General features: G+C 36.1%; 1 protein-coding gene across 3 annotated transcripts in view; it reads left to right on the top strand.

The window, feature by feature from the left end:
• SLC36A4 (solute carrier family 36 member 4) overlaps positions 1 to 17,073 on the top strand; it is a 44,740-nt gene extending 27,667 nt beyond the window's left edge. For all 3 annotated transcript variants that reach the window (XM_060160207.1, XM_060160209.1, XM_060160208.1), the window contains 2 exons: positions 7,939 to 8,108; positions 14,213 to 17,073. In XM_060160207.1, the coding sequence (XP_060016190.1) occupies positions 7,939 to 8,108; positions 14,213 to 14,520 (478 nt within the window). In that variant the 3' untranslated portion in view covers positions 14,521 to 17,073. The remainder of the gene's footprint in view (positions 1 to 7,938; positions 8,109 to 14,212) is intronic.
• Positions 17,074 to 22,543: the final 5,470 nt, after the last annotated feature.

Below are 22,543 nucleotides of genomic sequence, written 5' to 3'. Positions count from 1 at the left end.
GAGTAAAACATGACTTTTATTTATTTTTATTTTTTGGATTTTTTAAATTTTATTTATTTTTTTATACAGCAGGTTCTTATTAGTTATCCATTTTATACATATCAGTGTATACATGTCAATCCCAATCTCCCAATTCATCACACCACCACCACCACCCCCCGCTGTTTTCCCCCCTTGGTGTCCATACAAAACATGAATCTTTTAATATACACTCACCTTATTAAAAAAATTTAATACTTATCCTTGCTGTCAAAAATACAACACTCTGGGTTCCTGATTAAATAATACAACCCATCACTCATGGCCCTCACTGTTTTACTGGTCACCTTTAATACTGTATGTGCCCCAAGTCCTTTCTGAACACAGTTAGGCCACATTGTACAGTTGAGCCTCAAACAACATGGGTTTGAACTGCATGGGTCCACTTATATGTGGATTTTTTTCAATTAACATATTAGAAAAAAATTTTTAATTAATTTTTATTGGAATATAGTTGCTTTACAATGTTATGGTAGTTTCTACTGTACAGCAAAATGAATCAGCTGTACATATACATATATGCCCTCTGTTTTGGATTTCCTTCCCATTTAGGTCACCACAGTGCACTAAGTAGAGTTCCCTGTGCTATACAGTATGTTCTCATTAGTTGTCTATTTTATACATAGTGTCAATAGTGTATATGTGTCAATCCCAATCTCCCAATTCCTCCCATCCCTCCTTCCCCCTTGGTATCCATACATTTGTCCTCTATGTCTGTGTCTCTATTTCTGCTTTGCAAATAAGATCATCTATACCATTTTTCTAGATTCCACATATATGTGTTAATATACGATATTTGTTTTTCTCTTTCTGACTTACTTCACTCTGTATGACACTTTCTAGGTCCATCCACGTCTCTACAAATGACCCAATTTCATTCCTTTTTATGGCTGAGTAATATTCCATTGTATATATGTATCACATCTTCTTTATCCATTCCTCTGTTGATGGATATTTAGGTTGCTGCCATGTCCTGGCTATTGTAAATAGTGCTGCTGTGAACATTGGGGTGCGTGTGTCTTTTTGAATTATGGTTTTCTCTGAGTATATGCCCAGTAGTGAGATTGCTGGATCATATGATAGTTCTATTTTTAGTTTTTTAAGGAACCTCCATACTGTTCTCCATAGTGGCCGTATCAATTTATATTCCCACCAACAGTGCAAGAGGGTTCCCTACGCCACACCCTCTCCAGCATTTATTGTTTGTAGATTTTTTCATGATGGCCATTCTGACCAGTGTGAGGTGATACCTCATTGTAGTTTTGATTTGCATTTCTCTGATAATTAGTGATGTGGAGCATCTTTTCATGTGTTTGTTGGCCATCTGTATATCTTCTGTGGAGAAATGTCTATTTAGGTCTTCTGCCTGTTTTTTGATTTGGTGGTCTCTTTTTTTGGTATTGAGCTACATGAGCAGCTTGTATATTTTGGAGATTAATCCTTTGTCAGTTGCTTCATTTGCAAATATTTTCTCCCATTCTGAGGGTTGTCTTTTCGTCTTCTTTATGGTTTTCTTTTTGTTTTTATTTTCATTACTCTAGGAGGTGGGAAAACTGGACAGCTACATGTAAAAGAACGAAATTAGAACACTCCCTAACACCATACACAAAGATAAACTCAAAATGGATTAAAGACCTTAATGTAAGGCCAGACACTATAAAACTCTTAGAGGAAAACACAGGTAGAACACTCTTTGACATAAATTGCAGCAAGATGTTTTTGACCCACCTCCTTGAAAAACTTGTTGAGATTTGCGACAATTTGAAAAAACTCAGAAACTACATAGCCTAGAAATATCAAAAAAATTAAAAAGTTAGGTATGTCATAAATCTATAAAATATATGTAGCTATACATATAACATACAAAATATGCGTTAATTGACTGTTTATCAGTAAGACTTCCAGTCAACAGTAGGCTATTAGTAGTTAATTTTGGGGGGAATCAAAAGTTATATGTGAATTTTCAACTGTGCGGGTTGGGTTGGCACCCCTCGCCTCTATGTTGGTCAAGGGTCAACTGTAAGTAAATAGTATTAATATTCATATTAATATTATATACATCTTAATATTTTCTTTAATATTAGAACCATATTCTGCTAAATGAAGCAATATACAGGGTTTTTTCTTCTTCCAGAGATTGGTCTTTGGAGATTTAAAAAAGATATTGGCAGTCATTACAATGCAGACTTGCTACCTTATTTATGAAATGGAAGGTAACTCCTTAGTTTTGATAAATGCAAAGAATAAATGCTGATTTAATTGAAATCACACCACTCCTTTAGCTGCTTGGGTAGAAGTCTGTGAAACCTTAAGTTTAAATAGTATATATTTTGTAAAATAGATAGCTAGTGGGAAGCAGCCGCATAGCACAGGGAGATCAGCACAGTGCTTTGTGACCGCCTAGAGGGGTGGGATAGGGAGGGTGGGAGGGAGATGCAAGGGGGTATACGTACATGGGGATATATGTATATGTATAGCTGATTCACTTTGTTATAAAGCAGAAACTAACACACCATTGTAAAGCAATTATACTCCAATAAAGATGTTAAGAAAAAATAAAGCACTGTTTCCCATTAAAAAAATAAAATAAATAGTATATATTTTGGCTGGCTTCCTAATGAGAGTTTGACTGCTATTCAGTAATCATTTGAATCCTGGGTCTTCACTGGAGTCCAGAATGTTGTTAGAACAAAGGTATGTAGGGAACTATTTATGACAGAGAGAAAGTACCTAGAATAGTTTCCAGGTTGCACAAGAGGCATACATGCAGTGTGTTTATTTATTTATTTTTAATTGTAGTTTTACTTTAGCTATGACATTACAAAGGTATTTCAAGATGGAACATGTTTTAATATCATACATTTGTTTCAAGCTGGAGACATGACTACAAACAAGATACATGGTTGTTCAGCATTTATTTCATTAACCTATTTTATAGTTGATTATGTAATTTTGTTTCCTTCAAATGTGCTTCTTTTTTTTTGTAACAGTTTAATGTGGAGTAGAAACTTAAGTAGCTTAATATAAGAGAATCAAGGCTAAAAATTATGGTAGCTTAGTTCCTCTTTCAAAGACAATATAATGTCTAGAAAATAGGATGGTATTTTTCTCCACTTGGAATAATATTCAGACTAAATCCTGAAAACAAATTTATAAATAAATTTGACAAGTACTTTTAATGTCAACTATAAAATGTAGGTGGGGAAACAATCTCAGAATTCTTCCCTACTCTTACTCACGAAAGTATTTACCGAAAGTCTTAAGGGCGAAGGTGAGAGTGCATGCATGTCAAGTTGAGATGTTCCTGTCCGCAGGGAATTAAGAACATGGTGAAGGAGCAGTGGGCAAGGCTGTGGAGGGAGTGCTTTTGGTATTCACAATTAAATCCTGAGCGAGTGATACTGTCCCTGCAGTAGCTTTAATTAATCCTTCCCTTTTTCTGCATCTCCTTCCCACCTCTTGCCTTATCCCTAATTGCTGTGGCTCCCCAGTTAGAACGGAACTAGTCGCAAGCCTTGGTTAAAAAGGGACTATCAGATCGTAGTTTCTATTCAAGAAAGCCTAGCTAGACACCTGCTTTTTTATTTAGAAGAGGAGAGCCTTGTATCCTAAGAAACAAAAATCTGGAAAAAACAGGAAAGCAAGTCAAGATACTCTCCTTTAGAGAACTTGTAACACCTTCTCATTGTGTATATATGCCTTCTGTGGCCTATAGTCTTATTTCTTTATGGTCTTCAGCTGGGACAGTTAAAATACTAGCCATGGCTGGGGGATGCTGGAGAGGAGATGCTTGTCTGTTATAGTGATAGCCTTCCAAAATGAGAAGTTTGGACTAGAACAGTCATGGGGTTATAGCTAATGTTCCTTTCTTGAAATGCAGCCCACCCGTGCTTCAGGCCATAGGCCTAGCAATTTAGAGAACATACAGTGTACTCTTTGTCGGCTGGGCGTGAAATCCAATGACTGTCACAAGAGCCTAGGGAACTCATAGCCGCTGGCTATGGGAAGCTGTAAAGGGCCTTTGATGCCACATTGACTTAAAGTCTCAGAGTTCATACGGGGTAGCTCTACAAGAAAAGATTGAATTAGCAAGCAGCCCCAGAATAAAGCAAGTATGGATTAGAGAGGCTTCAAGTTATTATTATTTATTACCCTCAATCTTAGGGAGGCATCATTTTTTAAAACTAGTTACGAATAATATTGTTCAATATATTGCATTTAGCTTTTGAAGTAAAGGGTGTATTTTAAAGATGATAATGAAGTAAATTCACAATTCTGAGCTAGAACATTAGCACTTTGAGGGCGGGAACCCTGCATCTTCTGGGTTTGTGATGCATCTCCACAATCTAGCGCATTACTCAGCATTTAAGAGGCACTTAGTAAACGTTTGTTAAATAGTATTCTAGGCATAAAAGCATTTCTCTTATTACTACTAGTCTTAGTTGAATGATGTTTTAGCAGAGGTTTTCCAAGATTTCCACTAAAGTAACCCAAATAGCAGACACACTTCCACTAACAGATATCAAGGATATTAGGTTTTCATATAGACAAACACTGAGAAGCAGTTAGGTGACTTCTTCGTGAAGAAGCACACAATGGATAGGGGAGATTCAACCAAAAATAGGAAAGAAGCATATAAGAACCAGGAAGGTATGGAGTAGGTATTTTAATTTATTTAGAATATTGAACTGGGACTTCATTTTCCCCCCAAAACAGAACAAACCTTCAGTCTGAGCTCATGCTTGCAGCATATAGGAGCTATAGGAGGCTGAGTATTCTGGGAAATAAAACTCACAAATAGTGGCAGGTAATCAAGCTACACTACACCTTAACTGACCCTACCACACAATCAGGGAGCTGAACTCTGAGGAGTTTGTCCCCTGAGATGAAAATATTTAGGCAAGAATGGACTCACCAAGAGGCACAGTAAACAAAGAAGTAGAGCAGTAAATTTAGGGAAACTGGAAAAAGAAGGTTTGTATATTCTGGGCTATTCCCTCTGTCCTTTCCCTCAGTAATTCTTCATGATCTTCCAATATTAAAGTTGCCTGTATCTAGGAATCCTGGCCCAAACGGCTTGTGCCTCTCCTTTCCTCTATCTGTCATTTTCTTCCTCACAGTGAATATTATTACATTTAAAATGTAGGGCGTCTATCAAATTCATTTTTCATCTAAAAGATATTTATTGTATGTGTTTTTTGTACTAGGAAGTGTTCCCAGGCACTAGTGATAACAGCAGTGAACAGATAAAAAAATCTGTCCCTCGTAGTGCTTACATTCTAGTGAACATGCTACAGGATTGTAGCTAGTTCTCACAAAGACTTCTTGACAGATCTTAACCCTCGAGATTCTTGACAGTCATGAAAGGTCCAAGAGGGAAAGTGACTTACTAGATTCTTTCCAAGAGTAGCTTCTGTATTCAACCTTGAGAGAAAGAGAATCAGTCAGCCACCTATTTCCCAGGTTAGCTTTAAAAAAATTAAGATATTCTTATCTATGAATTTTGTTTAGGTATTGATTTCTTAGCCAATGTGGGGAAAAGAATAGAAACATTGCAGTTTTTGAAATCCTCTGTTTTCAAAACTTATGTTTTCACTGGACTATTGAGTTGTTTTCTCCCCCATAATCTGATTCTATATATTGACTGCAAAATAATTATTTAAAAAATATATTTCTGCTCTTTACTAAGATACTACATTTCTTTGCTACCAGTATAACAGACTTTGTTTTCAAGCAAGAGTCATTTCATTTTTGAAGTATTTTTATTTGTGATAATGATTTGACGTAGTTTCTAAGAATCACCTATCCATACCCATTTTTGATCATTAATATTAATTTAATTAACATTTAATAAGTATCTATCCCCTGCCAAGTGCATGGGGGGTTATACAGAGAAGAATAAAACATAGCCTCTAACTTTCAAGAACTTTGGCACCGAGTTTTGTTTTGTTTTGTTTTTAAGACTTGTTTTCTTTCTTTCTTTCTTTCTTTTTTTCTTTCCTCCCTCCCTTCCTTCCTCCCTTCCTTCCTTCCTTCCTTTCTTCCTTCCCTTTCTTCCCTTTCTTCCCTTTCTTTCTTTCTTTCTTCTTTCTTTTAAATTTTTAGCTGCACTCCACAGCATGTGGGATCTTAGTTCTCCAACCAGGGATCAAACCTACACCTGCTGCATTGGAAGGCAGTGTTAACCACTGGACCGCCAGGGAAGTCCCTGGCACTGAGTTTTAAAATACCTTTTAACGTATACCATATGTTATTTAAAAGTTGTTTTATATTCTTATATATCATCAAAAAAATTCCTATCACTTTAAGCAAGTTTTTTTATCCTTTTGAGAGACAGTTTACTGGGTAGATTCTTCTTTCAACTCTTCATTTCTAAATCTTAGTACCTATGGACAATTACCACAGATGCATGCTTAAAACCAAAATGAGAACAAAGGTTGATAAGATATAGAAAAGTTGAGTAGAGAAAAATAGTACTTGAAAATGTAGATAACAAACATAGAAATTAGTGGGTTCTTAAAAAAGAAGTAAAAGTGGAAGAGTTGATTTTAAAAGACTATAGCGCTTCTCTTAAACACTCATTTCTATATTACTCTTTGGTGGATGATTAGTAAATATACCAGCTTCTAAAAGACCCAAACCATTTTATTTCCCATTTCTACTCTGTGTAGCGCCAAGTGATAGTAATTACATATAATTATTACGGAATGGTATTAATAATAACCAGATTCTTAACCCATACAATTTGTTTTATATAAATAGAAAAGTAATTATATTTATATACATAATGATATATTTTTAGATATATTGGTAATCATATTTTTAAAACATGTAAGTTAAAATATAATTAGAAAAAAAGAAATGTTGTAATAATAAACTGATAAGAATATTCATTTAATTCTCCACAATTACGTATCAGAGTATATGAAGCAATCTTTTGGTTATTTTGTACATTTCAGTAGCTTGACCATTTATGTTTAAGCATCAAGCTGAGAAATATATCTTGAATCATTTTAAAATTAAGATAGTATTGTTGCTGGCCCTAAGGCATTCCTTCTTGCCTTAATTATGCTGTTTGTAGTATTTTCAAATCTATTTCTCTCTCTTTTTTTTTTTTTTTACAATTTTTTCACTTTGTATTTTTGGGACTTCATTTTTTTTTTTAACATCTTAATTGGAGTATAATTGCTTTACAACGTTATGTTAGTTTCTGCTGTATAACAAAGTGAATCAGCTATATGTATACGTATATCCCCATATCCCCTCCCTCAAATCTATTTCTACTCAGCTTTCTTCCTTCCTCCTTCACTCCTATGATGAATACATTATAGAAGGAGACTTACCGAATTCCTTCTTGCTTGACGACAGCTTAGGAAACTGTTTATAATCTTGACATCTAAGTGATACCATGCAGGATTTGTCTTTCTCTGGCTTATTTCACTTAGCATAATGCCTGCCAGGTTCATGCATGTTGTTGTCTTAATCTAACTTTCTTTTTAATGACTCAAATAAACAGAGAATAGACTGGTGGTTGCCAGGGGCTGGTGGATGGGGAGGAAGAGGAGAGTTTGGTAAAAGGGTACAAATTTTCGGTTAAAAGGTGAATAAGGTCTGAGGATCTAATGTATAACATGCTGACTGTGGTTGATATGTGTTATATAATTGAAATTGCCAAGAGAGCAGAATCAAAGTGTTATCGCCAAAACGGAAAAAAAAGGCAAATATGTGAGGTGATGGATATGTTTGTTGATTAACTCAGTTGTGGGAATTCTTTCACAATGTATACATGTATCAAATCATCACGTTGTGGACTTTAAATGTATTATAATTTTATTGGTCAGTCATACCTCAGTAAAGCTGGAAATAAAAGAATGACTAAATTTTGAAATTTTTTAACAGGTTATATCAATCAGTGAAAATTCTCTATTCCTTCGGCATCTTTGTGACATATTCAATTCAGTTCTATGTTCCAGCAGAGATAATTATCCCTGTGATCACATCCAAATTTCATGCTAAATGGAAGCAAATCTGTGAATTTGCTATAAGGTCCTTCTTGGTTACTATTACTTGTAAGTATCACTGCATATTTATAGCATAATGATTTTTATTGTTGAATTCCTTATAATGAAGCTACTTAAAAGTATATTTTTTTATATTTTTAAAACAATTTTGTTCACCTAGCTGGGATACATTTTGGTTTAAAATTCTGTTATTCTATATCTATAGAAGAAAAGCACAAACTAGTTCCTATCACACTTAAAACAACTAATCAACTTATTATTTTGGAAATGACCTCACTCATGATTGAAATATAAGTATATTTAAATCAGATGCATAAAAGACCCCTTATATTGTTGGTACACATTTTACTTTGGTTTTCTAGTTTTCCTCAACTTTTTTGTATCTGTTAACTTTTGTATATTTAACATTTTAACTCTCCATGTCTACCTATACGAATGGGTTTTTTTCTGTTTTGGTCTTTAATAATTTCAGTGGCTTATTTTACTTATTATTTGAAGGAGTGTGTATAATCTCTTATTAAAGTTTAACATTGTAGAATGCCTCCACAAGGTAGAATTAAGGATGGAGGCTCGTGGAGAGGGAGCTTGAGTTTGGGATAGTGGAGAGAGTATGAGTTTTACAGTCACAGTGAACTGACGGTTCAAACTCAGGCCTCCCACTTACTTGCTGGTGTCTTTAGGTAAGTTACAAACCACCTTTGAGTCCTGCTTTCCTCAACTGTGAAATGAAGATAAGACATTTAAAAATATTAACAAAGTAGTTAGAAATAATTGTTTTATTGCCACCACTTTTATGATAATCTCAAATAGAAAGATGACTGCAACACTGAACTAACGGAATGGCTTAGAATGATACCATGGACCAGATTACTGGGGATTTGGGGGAACAAGCAGCTTTGGAAATTCTATAGAAGATGTGAATAACCATCTTGGCCCACTCAAGGTTAGAGAATGTTAGAACTAGAAATTCTGGGCAACTCTGTCAATTACATTGAGCAGCTTGGGGTGGAGCTTATGCCTAGATTTAAAGAATTGGGTGTATTACATTGTGTTCAAAGAAAAAGCAAAACTGGGAAAATTAGATAAAACTTATTTTTCAAAGTAATCACTTAAATGAAATAAGTAAACTAAGAAGGGAAATCACATTGAGGAATGACGTCAATAAGCCCATACTTTGACGACTAATGAAACATACAGGAGGAAAAAGTTACTTTAAAACATTTTGGAATATATTTTACACATTGCTTTTATTTACATTTTGATAACTACTAAATACAAAGACTTATTTCAGTCAAAGTCCTTTTATCAGTAGATGTAAGACAGTTCTATTCTGATAGTATGTCTCCTTCTAGAGTTAGTTACTGAATTTTCATAACTTCATCCGTTTCTGCACATGGGCTGCTGTCATTATGTTGAGCTGCCTGTCTGCTGAGGTACAGACCATACTGCACATCTGTTACCAGGGTTTATTCCCAGAAGCCAGGGCTTTTCCTCAGGAGCTGAGTTCATGTCGCAGAGGATTGCAGCTTTTTCTTTGCTGCTGCTTTCTTTTAGTTAAAAGTAGGTAAACCTACTTAACCATATATGAGGGTTATATTTACAGCATACTTTGAACAAAGAGAACACAGAGCGTGCCATATTCTGTCCTACTTCCCTGAAACACATCATTGGACACTGAGCTTCATTTACGCCTTTGGCCCATCCTTCCAAATTAAAGTAAAAGCCAAGTGATATTCATGACGGGACTGTTTTGAATCTGTTCTCCAAAGCACTTGATAAGATTCTGGGTCAGGCTCTTTATTGATGAATGCGTGGAGAGCTGATGGGACCTTGTCATATCTGTAGAGCAGGCAGTGCAGCACTAGCAATGAGAGTGGAGGCTCAGCTGGGTTTGCATGTTTCAGCGTCCCATAATCCCTTCCAAGTACTGAATCCACGTTTACAGGATGGGTCTTCAAAGTAGTGGGCTCATCAGCTTGGGTTATACTGGTTATGTCCAAGTCTCCATTTAGTATTTGAATCACTGTTTCACAGTATCTTCTTGGTGGAACTCAAAAGCTTGAAAGGATGGGTCAGACTCTTCCTGCATTTCCCTGTAGGCACTTACCTGCTAGATAGGCATTGCACAGGTGAGGGAGAAGAGTGGATAGAAACTGGCCAGAGGCCACCTTGGACTACAATAAATGCCTTTTATTTTAAAAGCAGACCTGTAGAAAAAGCTGTTAAATTTTGATTTGACACGAGTATTTTGATTCCCTGTTTGAATTGAACCTGCAAAATATGTTAAATACTGCTTATTTCTGTTATTGTCCAATTCATTGATCCTTCTACTATTTCTAATTTGAAAAGCCCTTGGATCTGAGAGTGTGCTTTCTACTTTTAGTAAACTGTGACGACATAAAGCATAAATCTTTGGTAGTTTGTAGAATACTAAGAAGACATACTAAAATCCTTCATTTAAGTTAGTTGTCACTGCAGATGAGAAAAAGTACCATTCTGTACCCTAATATTCTATCTTAAGAGTCAGTAGGTATATGGAGAGGACCATTCACTCTTTGTGTAATTAAAATTTATGTGCTAGAGTGTTTCTCACAGTTTTGTTGTTGATGTTACAATATCAAGCATTTTATTTTCTGATATATCTGCTTTCACCATTTAGATGCAAAAAAATGGACCTAAATAGGCTTTTTTTTCATGTTAGAGGAAACTTTGTACCTTAAGGATACATTCTTTTTCTCTATAATATAGTTTTGGGAAATACTGGATAAGCTTAATTAGTACTTAATAGATATATTCATAACAACTGTCTGTAAATGACATGGGGCAACCTATTTATAGTAATCCTATAGCGAATATTTGTAATGAATAAACTATCCTTATCCCAAGCTTTCCTTTGACTTACTGTTTTTGTGATTTTTGAGTTCTTCTATGTTGGATTTGCCTAAAGTGTATATATTTCTCTTCCTTGTCTGACTAATAACATTACCAAATAACGTTTAAAGCCATTTTTTACTTGCAGATATCTATTGGTTATATAACATTGAAAGAATGACTTTAATCAATAAATTTCATGATTTAAAAGTGTTTGATAGGGCTTCCCTGGTGGCGCAGTGGTTGAGAGTCCGCCTGCCGATGCAGGGGACACGGGTTCGTGCTCCGGTGTGGGAAGATCCCACATGCCGCGGAGTGGCTAGGCCCGTGAGCCATGGCCACTGAACCTGCGCGTCCGGAGCCTGTGCTCCGCAACGGGAGAGGCCACAACAGTGAGAGGCCCGTGTACCACAAAAAAAAAAAAAAAATTAAAAGTGTTTGATAAGTGGAATTTTAGTCTGAATGCGTAAATTCTAAAATACTATAGTGTTCCTCCGCATGGTTTTCCAACATTTCACTTGATTTACTAGTAACATATTGGATTATCGGAAAACACTAATGATGAAAAATAGATTCCATTCTTCAGATGGCAAGGTTGTAGTCATGTTTGTATGGTTGTCCTTTTAAATACTGCCACCTACTATAAGTAGGTGAAGCATGTTTCCACAAAATGGGTATAGTCAATGAATTTTAAAAGGTTCTAATTGTGTTTGAGAGTTATACTTTATAGTTCCCTTGAGAGAAGTGTTAAAAGGATGTAGCACGCATCCATTAAACAGGGGTCCACTTTATAAAGTATTTCTAGATTAGATTTCCAACTTCTTCAAATTCAGTTGTTTTACTTAGGAAGGTTTCTTGTACTTCAGCCTTGTAGGTGTGCAGCTAGATTTGTGATTTCAAAATAATTTTTAGGGTTTTAGCTTTTGTAATAATTTAAATAAAAAGTGGTAAATAATTGTGGTTCTAAGAAATGTGGTGTTTCCAAATTAATCCCACATCCTCCTGAAAAACATCGAGGGCCACAAAGAGAATAGGGGAGGGGAGAAAACCATAAACTGAAAATTAAGAAGCGTAGACTGCAAACTCAAGACTTAATTACAAAGAGCATGAATTAAATTGTATATATACCACAGAAAGTTCAGTAAGAGACAAAGACAGAGAAGAAAGAAAAGCAAAAGGAGGTAAACTTAGAAATAAAAGAGGGATAACAAAGATTGGAGAGAAAACTGATACCTTTTGAAGACAAGTAAAGAAAGCCAACACATACATAATTAGAGTCCTCACAGCTGGAACTGTGGTTACGTAGTCACCTTTGGTGGCAGTGGTGATATAGTTGTCACAGCTTTCATGTGAGCAAACTCAGCTGTTATTTCTGATGGCAGCTCCAACCCTCAACAGATCATTCAATGAACCATCTAAGGACAATTTGGAGAAAGAATATGAGTCTTTTTAAAAAAAACTTATTTATTTTATTTATTTATTTTTGGCTGCGTTGGGTCTTCGTTGCTGCGCGCGGGCTTTCTCTAGTTGCGGCGAGCGGGCGCTACTCTTCGTTGCAGTGCGCGGGCTTCTCATTGCGGTGGTTTCTCTTGTTGTGGAGCACAGGCTCTAGGCACGTGGGCTTCAGAAGTTGTGGCACGCGGGCTTCAGTAGTTGTGGCACGCGGGCTCTAGAGCGCAGGGTCAGTAGTTGTGGCGCACGGGCTTAGTTGCTCTGCGGCATGTGGGATCTTCCCAGACCAGGGCTGGAACCCATGTCCCCTGCACTGGCAAGCGGATTCTTAACCACTGAGCCACCAGGGAAGTCCCGAATATAAGTCTTGATTTTTGCAAACCTTCTATCGGTATTTGGTAAGATAAAGATAAAGATCAAGAAAGTTCCAGATCAAAACTTGCAGAAGACTTGATGGTAGCTTGGACTAAAATCCTGTTGACAATAATGGTACATTATTTTTTTTTAACTTTTCATTTTGAAATCACTTAGAAAAGTTGTAAAAGAAAGTAGAATTACCATAAGCCCTTTTACTCAATTTCCTCTAATGTTATCAACTTACATACCACAGTATAGTTAAGGAAATTAACATTAATACACTGCTGTTAACTAATCGACCTTATTTTGATTTTGCTAGTTTTCCCACTGATACCCTTTTTCTGATCGAGGAGCCAATCCAAGGTCCCACGTGAATTTAGTTGTCATGTCTACTTAGTCTCCTCCAGTCTTGACAGTTATCTTTTTTTATCTTTCTTTATTTACCTTGATGTCTTTGAAGTGTCAGTAATTTTGCAGAATTTCCTTCAGTGTAGATTTGTGTGATGCTTTCTTATGATTAGGTTGAAGTTAGGCATTTTTAACAAGAGTGCCACAGGTGATGCTTTGCACTTCTCAGTACATCACATCGTGGCATCAGTATTTCTTATTACTGGTGATGTTAACGTTGATCACTTGGTTAAGGTGGTGTCTGTCAGATGTCTCCACTGTAAAGGTACTCTTTTTCCCTTTATAATTGATAAATATCTTGTAGAGAGATATCCTGTTCTCATACAGTTTTTGCCCACTAATTTTAGCATCCTTCAGCGACTTTTCCTGCAACAGTTATTACCGTGGTGTTTGCTTAATAATGATTTTCTATTTCCATTGTTTCTTCTATTTTGGTTAATTGGAATTCTAATGTAAGGAATAGCTATCTCTTCTCTCTCATTTATTTAATGATTTATTTATATCACACCACCCCAGGTTTTGTGCTTTATAGAATGAGCTATATGGCAGAGTAATGAAAATACATTCTTCACCCAGAACTTCATAGCAAAAATTAAAAGTCGTTTATGTAAGAAACTCTGTTGATAAGTCAAAGTCCGAGAAATATCACTCACTGTTTTGGTTTCTCTCTTTGTTTTCTTTTTTAGCTCAGAACAGAATGTGACAGATTCTGCCACAAGCAATAGTTTAGTAGTGCCTACTTGCATCAATTAATTTTTTTTTTTTTTTTTTTTGCGGTACGCGGGGCTCTCACTGTTGTGGCCTCTCCCGTTGCGGAGTACAGGCTCCGGACGCGCAGGCTCAGCGGCCACGGCTCACGGGCCCAGCCGCTCTGCGGCATGTGGGATCCTCCCGGACTGGGACATGAACCCGCGTCCCCTGCATCGGCAGGCGGACTCCCAACCACTGCACCACCAGGGAAGCCCCTCATCAATTAATTTTAATGTAGTGAATGTATGTACAGTTAGTGTTCATATAAGTATTAAATATTTACATAAGGAAAATTTGTATTTTCAATTTTCTAGGTGCTGGAGCGATTCTGATTCCTCGTTTAGACATTGTGATTTCCTTCGTCGGAGCTGTGAGCAGCAGCACATTGGCCTTGATCCTGCCGCCTCTGGTTGAAATTCTTACATTTTCTAAGGAGCACTACAGTATATGGATGATCCTGAAAAATATTTCTATCGCGTTCACTGGAGTTGTTGGTTTCTTGTTAGGTGCATATGTGACTGTTGAAGAAATTATTTATCCTACTGTCAAAGTTTTCACTGGCACTCCACAAAGTTCCTCTTTAAATTTGAATTCGACATGCATTACATCTGGTTTGAAATAGTAGAAGCAGACTTATGAGCCTCAAGTCTGAAAATGATGAAAATAAGAACATTGGAACACATTGCCATACACTTAAAAACCGTTTTCTTTCGGCACAACATTGATATTTTGGCAATAAATTATAATTCTTTACCAATACTGATAAACTACGACAGACTTGTGGTTTTACGTATTAGCAGCAATTTCAAAAATTTTAGTTCTGAAAATTGAAAAAATTAAAATGTTAAAAAAATTAAAGAATGAAAATGCTTCTGTTATTCTTCTCTCAATCAAATACTTTAACCAGGATTCTCTCTTTTACCTCCATGCTACTCTGTTGCCACCCAGTTGAGGAGAGAACAGGGTTTCAACAATAAGAGAACAAAAGAAGTATAGGTGACTAAAATCTGACCATCCCAATGAATTTTAAAGTATACTTTGTATATAATGTAGAAATATCTCGATTATGTTTTTATCAGAGAGCCAAATACTTACGTTTTCCCCGTGGAAGTTTAGAAAACTCTCATTAGCCATAATGTAAGAATCAGAAAATCCCCCAAACCAGAATTATTTTTACACTATTCTTTAATGGTAGCTGATCTTCATACTGAAAACCAAAAGGCACTGTGCAAGATTCTGACTTAGTGTTTCAACCAAATTTGAGAGACTTTAAAAGTTATCCAATACATATTCCCTTGTTTTTTTTACCTGAGGAAATGAATAGCCAGGATGGTTAAGTAACTTGATCAAGACCACTCAGCCTTGAGATGAAGAGAACCTGATCTTTTGATTCCCAGTCCAGGATTTTTTATCTTTCACTTCACATCCTAGAAAAAGAATCAGTTATGTTGTTTAACTTTAGTATTAAGTCTGTTTAATTATATTTCAGTATTTTGTAAGTCATGATCTTTGACAAGTATATGTGACCTGAGCAGAAAGTCAGGGAACTCTAAAAAGCCTGCACTATGGCCATGTAAGCCTCAACATGGGAAAGAAGCAATGCTTTTTAAACAGAATAGAAATGCCTTGCTGGTTTAACTGCTGGATGGTAGAAGGTGCCCAGCTGTCCTGTGTGTGGATTCAGCTCTCCTTATTGTTTCTTTCTTTCTAGGTTTGTAGGCACTATCTTTCCTAATGGCAAAAAATAGAGATCTGACACAATACAGGACTTGTGTACTCTTTTCGGCCTCATGGCTTTCCTTATCATAGCCTTCCATTGATCTGAATGGGCAGAATAAGAGAAAGATTCAGGCCTAGGAAAAAATCAAGACAATAATAAACTCTCTGCTAGATACTGAGACACTCCAGACTTCTTCCAGAGAAATACCTTTTATTCCTCCATATTCTTCAAGCCCAGTTATTAACCAAAACAAAGAATCTCAGTGGGCATGGAATATGAAAATGGTTAAGTTTAAAACTAAGAATCTTGATATATTTTTTTTAATTCATACTTTAAAACTCATCGAACTTTTTAGTCAGGTTGGTGATACTCTAATTTGTAATACTGTAAGATATCACCAAGATCACAGTAGTGTATATATTCTGTATTTTTATATGTAAATGTTACCTCGAGTATTTTTTTGCTTACATCATTGAGTCATCAAGTATAATCCAAAGATATATCAGAAGCTTTATTTTGGTACAGATTCTTAAGAATCAAAACTTTTTAAAAAATATTTGCATTGAGAATCACCAATAATTGTGACACTTTTATGTCAAATCTGTTATGTTGAACCTTTAGTCACGGGAGAATGCGGAAGAAGTTATAGGCAAAGTAATTGTCATTGAAACTAATGTTATATAATCTTGAATCTAAGAGTAAATTAGGTGTTTTTTAATGTATAACTTGGTATAATATGACTTGAAGACTATTATTTAATAGAAAGCACTATTAGGTTTTTGTCAGCTGTCTTCAGATAGTATTTCTAGTCTATGTGTGATATTTTATTTTTATACTTTCGCCTTTGTTTATTTTCCTTATGGAATTTATCACATTTAATGAAATTTCAAATAGCTGATAATAGTAATATATAAATTTTAAATTCAATGAACAAATGTTGAGTACATTATCAACCAGGCTTCCTTAAGCAATGAGTGCTGACTCGACATACAGTACTCAATTCACTAAATTATCAGTACTTTAAATACAAGAGAAAAGTTGAAATGCAGAAAGGAAGAGGGGCTAAGAAGGGAGAGAGCGGTTTTAATTCTTAACAAGAAATACTATTTAGATGTATAAACGCACTCTTACTTAAGGATTTTTAATGATGTGTTTTATTTGCAAAAAATCAAGCAGTATTTTTCCTCTGAAAATTTAGTTTTAATGAGTCACAACATTTTCTAAGATGCTTGGAGAAGATATTTTGATTAAACCAGCTGTTGATTTTACTTTGGGACCTGGAAAAATGAGAGTGATTGCACCTGTCAAATTTTGTATCCAGTATCTTTGGTCCATTACATTATTGCTTAAATGACTTCAGCATTTCATCTGCCACCACAGTAAAGCACCCTCTTCTCTGAAAGCTAATCAGGTGCCTACGAGCCTTTTCTACTAGTGGAGTCGGGGGCGGGGGGGTGAAGGAAAGCTGTATTCACCTCTGATGACCTCTGAGCTAAGTCAGTCATCACTGTTCCCTTAACAGCCAAAAGTGTTTCACCAGTTTCAGAGTCAACTTGTCAAAACAGTGGCTTTCAGACCTTTTTTATTTTTTATCAGAGTATTTTCTTGTCCCGCCATGGCCAGATTTCTCCACAACTGAAGTAAGACCTAGTTTTTTCTTAGTTAAAGACAAATTTGTATGGTGTTACCAAATGAAGAAAAGCACTGTGTTAGCAAGTGCTACATTATGTTTTAATTCTGTCCTCTCTGGATTCTCCTCTATTAAAACAATTTCTGCCTTTTGCCTATGTGATGCAATTAACATTTTTGTAAGCATTTTATGAAACGTGCATGTTGTAAGTATCCTAACATGGGGTGATTTCATTCACTGTTTTCATAGTAGTTACAGAAAAGCTCTCTAACTGTAAAGTACTATACAAATATTAATTGGGATATTAATTGACTTCCTACATTAGTGCCATGTCCAACTGTGGACATGCTCACTGTAGCTTCCCCGTGGCATCTTCTGGGACTGACATGCCAGAGATGGCAGTACAGCAGCTTAGTACTGCATTTGTTTACTGAAAGTATGTACCCACTCCTTTCTTCATTTGAAAGGGAGAGGATACATAATAGAGCTAATGGAAATAACAAATAAAATTATGTAAGTGATACCAGTGGCTCAATGAATATGTTCTGTTGAGAAAATAATTTGGTAAAAATATAGACCATTGATACTATAAAATGAGTTTTTAAAAAATGAGTCTTTTAATCTTTTTGGCTCAACTAGCTCCCCTTCATAAGAAAAGTTGAGAGACTTTGATCTAAAAATCATAACAAGATACTTCTTAATACTAAATGGCTGACTGTAATAGCTAACACTTTGGCAGTATGATTAACCATAATTAATCTTACTTATGCCACTAGTGCTCACTAGGCTAAACACCTTTCTGAAAGTGGTTGGTTTTGACCTAGGGGATAAGAAAACATGCTTTAGAAATGCTGTTTATTGCCCTATGATAAAATGAAGTGACAAATCACTCTCATTCTTAAAATTTTATATCAAGGTTACCTAGTTCTTATGTATACACATACACACACTCCAGTAGTCTGTGGAGTTAGATACTAATTTGCCATTTAAATTGGATCCAGGAAGGTGATGTGTTGAAAGATTACTCTGAAGATTATTCCATTAGTTTTCTTGATGAGAAATAGGAAAATATGTGTTTATACCGTGAATAAATTAAGCTATGGATTTTGGTTTTTCAAAATGATGTTTGTTTGAATGAAAACTAAATATCAGTGCACTTGAGTTAATTCTTTCTCTTTTAACTTATTTTTCTTTATAATATGAAAAAATGTCTTAAAGTACTGTAACTTCTGAATTTTCAATAAAATATTATTTTGCTTGCAAATACCTTTTAAAATAAATTTTTCTTTTATAAGGTTAAATGACATTGAAAAAGGTCATAAACTGGAAAGGGCACTAGTATATTCTCATAATAACATTTTAATAAGTCTTTGTGGTTAATTCCTTGTCATGTGACCCTCAATCTTAGAAGCTGATATTATGCACCTCTGGGATTTAAGAGCAGAAGTTGACTAAAAATGAAAGGTCGTACTCAAAACCATGACCAGAACTTCCTTCAGAGTGAATGCAGGGAGGGCAGTCTGCAGATGCTGCATCCATGAGGTCATTTACCACTCTCTTAAGGTCAAGAATATGTACCAGCTCCACTAATACATTTTGCTTGCATTATGCCAACCCCAAGTCAGAGACCATAAAGGTATTTACACTTTTACATCAATAATTCTGCTCTTTGAACTTAATTAAAGGACATACTATAGTTCATCAGAAGAGAAAGACCCTATACCTAAAGGTGCATTGGCAACATTATGTTTAATAGTGAAAAACTGAAAACAACCTAAATGTTCAACAATAAGGAAATCATAAATTCTGATATCTTAGCCTAGCATACAATGGGGATCATGTTAATTATACTAATGTTATATTGAAGATTAGTAATTTGATAAAGAATAAATACATACAATTAATTTTTAACTACAGCTGTGTAAAAATATGCTTTTGGACCAAGAAAGGAGGATCGGCAGAAAGTGGAACCATAGTGCTAGGAGATAGAGATGGGTTTTACTGTTTTTAAGTGACTAGTTAAAGGAAGACTGTGAGAGAAAAAGAAATAAGATTTTGAGAGAGGAACAAGGAGTTTATAAAGCTTTAGTAGTAGTAGTTACATGTTTTTGTCAAGCAACAGAAGGAACATAAAGACCAAAGAAAAACAAAAAAACAAACAGCCAAACAAAAAAATACAGAGTGGGGATAGGACTGGGTACATAACATACAGGTATAAATGCAATGAAATACCCTGTGGAATACTTGCTGGAGGAGAAAAATTAAATATGGCCACCTTGTAAAATTAGTTTTTTTTTTAATGTAAAATGTTTAGTGTTTGTTCTTAACAGATACGCACTTTATCTCAAAATTTTGCATATACATTTATGGGGTTCACATTTCAAGGGGTCCACAGACCCCAGGGGAAAGAATTCTTAGAAAAGGTACATCAGTTTTTGAAGAACAGGTTTGGTTCAGAGTTCCCCTATGGAGACAGATTTGTTTGAAGGCTTAAATGGTATGAAGGTCTTTGATCTTCACTGTTAACCTGGTGCCATGAAGCACAGGACCACCGGTACGAGATAATAGAATGCTTCTCAAATGAAAGTTAATACATTCATCTTGCCAAGGAATTAGGGAGTAACTTCCCCATCCTCCATCCTGGATCTAGATCCGGGCTACAGGACGAGGGCTGGACACTGACCACCCAGCCTGCACTGAGTGGAGAGGAAAGGTATGCTGGGCGTGGATCAAGGCTGAGCAGGTCTTCAGTAGAACAAGAAAGTGAACAAAAAATGGGCAGTGCAGAAGCAAGTGCCTTCAGATCATGGACCTACAGTGCCTTACATACTGCTGTAGCTCCAGTACCTAACAATACTCCACGAGGGCACAGACTAGGTGCTACAGACTCCCCTGCCGTAAATCTTCTCTCCTTCCCCAACCTCAGCTGTGCAAATATCAAGGGCCTCACTCACTCCCTGCCTCAGCCTCCAAATTACACCAAATTGCTGGTTGCACCACAAACACACCATACACCATCTGGTTTTCATCTGCATGACTTCATCATGTCTTCGTGCTGAAACTACTTCCTTCTACTCCCTCCCCCCCCATTGTTTCCTGGCCAATCCTTGGCCAGGATTCAGTTTCAGGCATGCCATCTACCAGGAAGCCTTCCATCTATCCTCTCCCCCAGCCAGAACGAGTTGTGTACTCCTTCCTTCACACTAGCAAATGACCTTGGGTTCATTAACCCACTTTCCACACTGTGGTAATTCATTTTCTGTGTCCATCTCTCTATTAAATTGGGAGCTCTACAAGCATACCGTGTGTGTGTGTGTGTATAGATACATATATTCAGTTTTTGGTTCCCTCTCTGTCTGTCCTCCCCTAGAGAATATAAGTTCCATGAAGGAGGCAATTTTGTCATTTGTGTTCCCTACTGAATATCCAGTGCCTAGAAGAGTGTCAGTCACATTGGAGAAGCTCAAAAAATATTTGTGGGATGAATGAATGAAATGACAAAAATAACAAGGAAAAACCCATATTAGAGTTCTGGCACTTAATAAAATCTTCAGGTGCAGGGGCCAAGTCAAGCTTTTTGTACTGGCCCCTCCAACGCTGTGTCTATTTATTGAATGACTGTGGCCGACGACACTCTTTTCCCACTTTGTATGTGAGCTCAGCCAGCTACAGAACTATAAAGCACTCAAGTCTGAGTCTCTTAGAGAAAACCCTATGAAATAGTCAAGCCTTAAAAACATATTCAGGAGATTCTGGGAATGGATGTGAAGTCTATACGTAGGAAAAGATTGAAAATCCTTCTTCGCAAGCCTTTATGTCTTCATGTTTTATAAAAGCAGATTGTTCTGTAGGAAAAAAAATGAGGTTACACTTTCTGCCTATTGTACAAAAGATTACATCTGACTTAGAATGCAAGTGGACAATTTCTGCCTAAAAAAGTATCTGTCTAAAATATAATATCTAGTCCTGATACCTGAGGGTATTTTCCTGAACTTTTGATGCCTAATGGATCCTTGCTGCTAAGACTCATACATTCAGTTTCTTGGAATCTTCTCATGCAGGAGAGTATTCTCTGGCTGTTCCGAGAAGCTACCTCTTGTCAAAGTGCATCACAGTATATGCCAGAGAGGGACCCCAGTGCAAATCAACAATCAGAAGCTATCACTGTTGGGAAAAGTGATTGCCAAGGTGATCATTTTGTAGAAATACCTAAAAATGGAAAGTGAAATTAAGAAGAATAGCAGAGAGGGCAGACAGCAGAAGGAAGAACTACAATTCTTCAGCCTGTGGAAGGAAAACCACATTCACAGAAAGATACACAAAATGAAGAGGCAGAGGACTATGTACCAGATGAAGGAACAAGATAAAACCCAGAAAAGCAACTAAATGAAGTGCAGATAGGCAACCTTCCAGAAAAAGAATTCAGAATAATGATAGTGAAGATGATCCAGGACCTCAGAAAAAGAATGGAGGCAAAGGTAGAGAAGATGCAAGAAATGTTTAACAAAGACCTGGAAGAATTAAAGAAAAAACACCTAGAAGAATTAAAGAACAAACAAGCAGAGATGAACAATACAATAACTGAAATGGAAAATACACTAGAAGGAATCAATAGCAGAATAACTGAGGCAGAAGAACAGATAAGTGACCTGGAAGACAGAATGGTGGAATTCACTGCCATGGAACAGAATAAAGAAAAAGAAATGAAGACAGTTTAAGGGAACTTTGGGACAAGATTAACCGTACCAACATTCGCATTATAGGGGTCCCAGAAGGAGAAGAGAGAGAGAAAGGACCTGAGAAAATATTTGAAGAGATTATAGTCGAAAATTTCCCTAACATGGGAAAGGAAATAGCCACCAAAGTTCAGGAAGTGCAGAGAGTCCCAGGCAGGATAAACCCAAGGAGAAACATGCCAAGACACATAGCAATCAAATTGTTCATTGAAAAAACAAAAAACAAAACAAAACAGGCTAGGGTACAAATGCCTCAGAGAAAACAAAACAAAGAAACCGTGGGTATGTTTAAAAGCCACATCAAGATGCAGCAATACAATATAAACAAGTGCTTGACAGAGACAATGCAACCAGAGTAGATTAAGAATTTGTTTGCCGCTACCCCAAATAAGCTGTCAGCTTTCGATTTGATTGTGGACTTAGAGTTTTCAAGGTACTACTCATTAAATCTCTCCATTAATTCTGGGTCCATGTTTGACTTGAATATCCAGGTTTATCAGATGGAGCCATCAAACATTTACATCCCCAATCACCTATAATTGTCATTTTAATCCTCTAA

Source organism: Lagenorhynchus albirostris, chromosome 9 (genome assembly GCF_949774975.1).
Source record: "Lagenorhynchus albirostris chromosome 9, mLagAlb1.1, whole genome shotgun sequence".
Taxonomy (NCBI): domain Eukaryota; kingdom Metazoa; phylum Chordata; class Mammalia; order Artiodactyla; family Delphinidae; genus Lagenorhynchus; species Lagenorhynchus albirostris.
This window is presented reverse-complemented; position numbering and strand designations above follow the sequence as displayed.